Source organism: Galeopterus variegatus, unplaced genomic scaffold (genome assembly GCF_000696425.1).
Source record: "Galeopterus variegatus unplaced genomic scaffold, G_variegatus-3.0.2 Scaffold59, whole genome shotgun sequence".
Classification (NCBI taxonomy): domain Eukaryota; kingdom Metazoa; phylum Chordata; class Mammalia; order Dermoptera; family Cynocephalidae; genus Galeopterus; species Galeopterus variegatus.
The window spans coordinates 242,054-248,053 of NW_007726170.1; the positions used below are offsets into that span (position 1 = coordinate 242,054).

At 53.4% G+C, this 6,000-nt stretch overlaps 1 protein-coding gene across 2 annotated transcripts in view; it reads right to left on the minus strand.

The window, feature by feature from the left end:
- Positions 1-5,929, minus strand: part of SOGA1 (suppressor of glucose, autophagy associated 1) — a 71,620-nt gene extending 65,691 nt beyond the window's left edge. Inside the window, exon 1 of one of the 2 annotated variants that reach the window (XM_008575334.1) lies at positions 2,381-2,688. In XM_008575334.1, coding sequence (XP_008573556.1) covers positions 2,381-2,431 — 51 coding nt within the window. In that variant the 5' untranslated portion in view covers positions 2,432-2,688. Of the gene's footprint in view, positions 1-2,380; positions 2,689-5,782 lie in introns of those variants that run through there. The other variant, XM_008575325.1, reaches the window with a different exon arrangement.
- Between the last annotated feature and the right edge of the window lie 71 nt (positions 5,930-6,000).

The following is a 6,000-nucleotide window of genomic DNA, read 5'->3' on the forward strand; positions in this document are numbered from 1 at the left end:
GGATTGTGAGTCTCTGGCTCCTGTTGGCAAACACTATATGTGCCTGACATTTGTGTGCTCTGGGCTGGGCTGGCATCTCGGTTTACGTGCACCTGATTGCGTGTCATATCTGCATGTGAATATCTTCACAGGTTTGTGTGCACCTGCATGTATGAGTACTTGTGACATGTCTGAGGGAGTTTCTAGGCTACCGGTCTCTGGGACACGTACGAGTGTATCTGGGGGTGTGAGATGTATATATGAGGGTGTGTTTCTGAGCTTGGGGGGTCTCCTAGAGGGTGTGAGTCTGTTTTGTGTCTCACTGGTAGCATGTGGGTGTGATGAGACAGGAGGTCATGGATCTGCATGGGTTTGTGTACTTCTCTCAGTGTGTGTCCTCTCTTACATGTCTGGAGGCATGCTTCTGAAAGCATACAACATTGGCGTGTCACCGGACATGTACGTGAGATGTGTGTGAGTGAGTGGGTCTCTGAGCTCGAGCTATGAATGTGTGTATGTGTGTTTGTGTGTGAAAGACAGAGTGTGCCCAGGGACACAGCCACAGCCTCTCTGTGAGCAATGCTGGCAGCTCCGAGTGCTTCGTGGTCCCTGTGGTTCCCCTAGACCTCAGCAGCTGCAGCCTCACATTTTCCATCTCGAAGGAGCCTCCCCGTTCACCCCCCAAGAGGCACGTGGCTGAGGATTTTTAAAAACCCAGGTCTCAGGGAAGCCTCTTCCGAGCCACCTCTCAGCTACCACAGTGAGGTTGGGACTCAGGGCAGGGACCAGCCAGGAGGTGTGCTGACCATAATGATCACCCCTCTCCCCTACACAGTGACAGACTAGAGCCTTCCCTCTTCGGCTCCCAGGAGCTGAGAAGAGAGGAGCTACATACGGTAGCCTATTGTGTGGCCACTGGGTCCAGACACCTAGCACAAGGCCTGGTACCCAGGGAGCACTCAGAAAATATGTGCTGAATAAATGAATGCATACCTGCAGGAGCAGGTAAGGGAAGGGCGATGACAGGGACAGGCACTGGCATTTACTGTGAGCTCCATTTGCATCCTCACTCTGAAAGGGTCCCCACAACCCTGGGGCAGGCCTGCTTATCCCCCATTTTACAGAAGAAACGGCCATGCACACATGCACATTTCACCAACTCCCGCCTGCAGGCTCCAGGGTCCCAGCATGTTTTATTTGCTGCTTGTCCCCCACAAGTCTTAGCCTAGAGCTTGGCCCACGACAGGATTCCTCTCACCAACCTGTGTCCCAGACTAGACACACTATTAGCAAGCAAAAGCTCACTGCTCTGGTCCTGCTGCAGAAAGAAAAGGACCCAGAGTTAGAGCAACTCGGGTTGGAATCCTGGCTGCATAACTTAGAGCCTCCACTTATCCATCTGTATAATGGCAACTGGGGGTCGATTAAGTGCTTATTCTGGACTACTCTTCAAACACTCACATCTAGAACCTCCAAGGAGGTGGGGAGGCCTGGCTTTCCAGAGCCCACACGCATAGCGCAGCATGTGATCACACCTTCCTGTTCTCCCTGGAGCTGCCACTGATTTATTACATTCTAAAACTAAGGAAATCCACCCTCCTGGCTTCTCCCAGTTCCTCCAAGAACGAAGACATAGACATCCTGTCTGCTCACAGGCTAAGAATAATAACAATTCCCCATGAGGTGTGGGATTTCACTACTTGCAAAATGTTTTGTCTATTCATACCTTTCTGATTCCGAAAAACAGTCCTATGAGATTGTCCAGGCAGGTTCCATCATCTTCATTATACAGATGAGAAAAAAGCAGCTCAGAGAGGCTAAGTGACTTGCCTTGGCCACATAGTAAATGGTAGAATCAGGTCTCAAAGCCAGGTCTTCGGGGTCCAACTCCCGGATTCTTCCGTCCACACCCTGGGGGCTCCTAGTATGTCCTCACCACATGGTACATGGGTAATGATAAGCGGTGACGGGGAGCTAGAAGACCACCAAGGCTTTGAAGGTCAAACACAGTACACGTGTCTGCTCTGCAAATAAAGCTGCGTCTTAGAATCCTGGAACCTCAGCAGTTAATAACCTTCAGACTTCTTTGGCTAGAAGGGACCCAAGGTCAGGCAGCTCACCTGTAGCTTCCTCATAAATCACCCCCTGAACCCTCCTCGAGCATTCACAATCACCAACATTTTGGACAGTTTACAAGCTATTTACTACAAACCCTACATCTTTATCCAAGTATGAGAGGTCATCTAGCCTCTTTTTGAATAATAATAATTTTGGGGGGGCAGCTGGTGGGTACAGGGATCAAACCCTGGACCTTGGTGTTATCAGCACGACACTCTAACTCACTGAGCAAACCAGCCAGCTCCTTCTCTTTGAATAATTTAAGTAACAGCAACCTCACTACCTTCTCTGTAGAAGCTCCTTCCAGCTTCTCACTGGGAGAGAGTTGCCCCATTTACCATTTCTTCTCTTGGGCCCCAGAGTAGGCCTCAACAGATGGGACTGGGGAGTCCTTCCCTAGTTAACAATTTCCAGTGCCACTCACCAGCTGGAAGGCAAGCCTAAACAGGGCCACCCACTGGACTCGGTGGGACTCCCTCAACCCAAGCAGCCTGCCTGCTGGGGACCCGCTGGGGATTTAGAGCCGTTTTCCTTGTTACTCAGTTTCTGCATCTTAGAAGCAAAGTGGCCCAGAGGGGCGGGAAACACGTCAAGAGTTTAACATACTCTTACTCCAAGTGCTGGCTGCCTAGAGACCAGGCTCTGGGACTTGGAGCAAGTCCCTTCCCTGCCCTGACCACAGTTTACCCATCTGCAGGATGAACAAAACACCTCCTGCAATACACCAGTGTTTACGGTCCACATTCACAGTCTCTAGATTTTCACCCTGCCTCTGACGTCGGCAGCTGGGGTAAACAAACCTCCAGAGAAGTTAAGGGACTGGCCCAAGTTTACACAGCAGGAATTGGCGTGGTCTGGCCCTGCTCACCTCTCTTATACAATCTTCTCCTCTGGCCTTGGCACCGTCCTTGTACTCAAAAAGCTTTTCTCCGGGCCGGCCCGGTGGCGCACTGGAGAGTGCACCGCTTGGGAGCATGGCGGCGCTCCCGCCGAGGGTTCAGATCCCACATACAGACCGGTTCCCGCTCACTGGCTGAGCAAGGTGTGGGCGCAGCACCGAGGGTTGCGATCCCGTTGCCGGTCCCGGTCCGGTACGGGTGCGACACTGAGGGTTGCGATCCGTTGCCGGACACGAAAAAAGACAAAAAGGAAAAAAAAAAAAAAAAAAGCTTTTTTCCAATTCCCCTTAACCTGGAATGTTCTTACTCCAGCTCCCTACTGAGTTGACTTCATGTCACCCTGCAGCTCTCAGCGTCCCTGAGCACCCCCGCCCTCACCTCCATGAGTTCTTGGCACAGTGCACCCTTCTCTACCCTTATTGTAATCTGTATTGTAATTTATTTTATGACTACTGTTTACTCCCGGTTTCCCCGAAAGCTCCATGAAAACAGACACTGCACTCTTGTTCACGGTTGCATCCTCAGATCTGCACTAGTGCACAGCTGGCTCTAAATAAATAGTTGGTAAACGAATGAATGAGGGGCCAGGAGAAAGAGACCAGCCTGCTTAAAATGGGGAGGAGGACTTATTCTGCCCCCACAGAATCCACTACAGAACATGACAGGTACACATGGAAATGTGTCCCATACACTTGAGAATGGCAGTGATCACAGCTTCCATCACCTGAGGTTTACTGCATGCCAGATGCTCTAGCAGCATTTGCATGCATTATCTCATTTAACACTTAAAGTTGAAAGGTGTGTTACTGTCCCATTTTTACAACTGAGAAAACTGAGGTCCAGAGACATAACTTGCCCAAGATCACAGAGTCAGGAAGCTACAGACCCCAGATCCAACAGGGGCCTGAAGCTTGCACATGAAGGCTGCATCACTAAATGAATGGTGGAAATCGAGGCTCAGCTCTGGCCCAAGCAGTGGGATGTCCCCAGCTGGGCCACAGCCCCTGTGAGACCAAGGGCTCAACCCCCAGCCTCCTGGGACTATTTTCCAATCTAAACAGTCATGGGTGGCTCAAATGGACTTCAGGGCAGAGCCTGATGACTGCCTAGGATGGAGAGGAGCCCTTGGGGGTGGGTGCATGAGGAGACCCTGAAGCAAAGCATTGTCACCCATCCTCCTTTGCCAGGGTGAGCAATGAGGCCAGGAGGCGGGGGTGTGAACTCAGGGTCTGGGGTTAGTGAAGCTGAGGCAGCGAGGACTGGAAGCAGCTCAATGCATCGCGAGGGCAAGACCAAAAGACCCTCTTTCTGGCTGGTCATTTCCCTCTTCCTACCCACCCTCCACTGGCCCTCTCCTTACCACTGGCTTCTGAAGACTACAAGAGCTGAGTGAACTCCCAATTGCCAATAATGAATGAGGTCTTTGGGAAGACTCACCCTCCCATTTAACAGATGAGGAAACTGAGCTTGGATTGGGGAAAGGGTAGAGGTGGAAGGGGTAGATTATCCCGATTCAGACAGACCATGTCCTATTCTACAATTATTTACTGAATACATACTGAACAGCAGATCCTGGAGGAAAATGGGGAGAGAGAGACATGGTTAAGCAAGACTCCAACACTCTAATGAGCAAGAAACCCATTTGGCCAAAAGAGCCACAATGAAAAGAAAAGTGCTTCGGGCAGACACAAATCAGCACAGCACTGTGAACTCCGTGGCTCTCTGCCAGGGATACTCTGGGGGTTGTGCCAGGCCATCAACTGACAAGAGGAGGCAACATTTCAGCCTCTTCCAAAACTGTACCCAGCCGTGGCCAGGGACAGCCCACAAAGCTTCCAGCCTCCCAGGCCAAAGTCAATATATGAGGGCTGGGCTGTCCCTAAAGCTGCCACAGTGCAAGGTAGTGGGTGGACGGAGCCTGGCCTGCACTCAGTAGGTGCTCATGTCCACTAAAAGGGCAAAGGTAATGCCTGCTCTCCCAGGAAGGCTCTCGGGTCCCCACACGCCCAGAGGGACTGCCCTTTTCAGGCGGACAGCTTCCCTCCTCTCACTGGGAACAGGGGAAAAACATGGCACTGGCCATAGCCAACGGGACCGCTCTGTGTACAAGGCCTGCCCCAGCAAGGGCAGAAGACAATGTCCTGGGATTTAGGAAGCTGCCTCTGAACCAGTTCTCAGTTCTCCCACGACATCATCCTCCCAGGCTGTGGGACCGTTAGAACGGGCGGAAGTGGACGCCAGCCAAGGGGATGTTCCCAGATGTCATGCTTTCAAACTGGACCCACCCTGAAAGGCAGGCGGGGACAGGCCTGTGCCCAGGAAAGCCCTGGGTAAAGACTCAGGATGGTATTACGGTCTCTCCTGGGCAGGGGATGGCCACAGGTTTCCCCAGCAGCAGTGCCCACCAATGCCTGTCCGAGACAGGAGAGCCACCAAAGGTATGGCCTCTGGCCTGGGGGCGGGGGTTCCGAGTAGCTGCAAGTTCCCCACCCCCAGCAATGCACCTAAGCATCCTCCAAAGCAGTCTTCTCAAGCCCCCTCTCCCCAAATCAGGGCCCTTTGGCTAGTCTCCTCAACCAGGTTCCTCCTCAGGAGAGGGCTTCCCAAACAAAGTTGGAGGAGAAATGTAAGGGAGCCCTAGATTGACCTCAGGGTAGTCGCCGGAGGGTTCGGGCCCCTTTTTCCAGCTTGCTCAGTGGAAAAGTGGGCCGGCTCGTGCCTCAGGCCGCGGGGCTGTGACAGCCGGCGCCTCCCGCGGCCCCCCTCTCCCCCATCAGCGCCCCCACCTTGAGATAGTCGTTTTCGGAACGCAGCTCCTCCAGCTCGCGCACTAAGCCGCCGGGCCCGCAGTCCAGCATCTCCTCGGTGAGGTCGGAGAAGGCGAGCGAGGCACTGAGCGGCAGGCGGCTGCTGCCCACCGACGACGCGGCCATCGACGGCTCATCCGGGGAGGCGGGCGGCCGCGGAGGCTGCGGCGCGGACGGCGCGGGCTGGGACGGCTGCC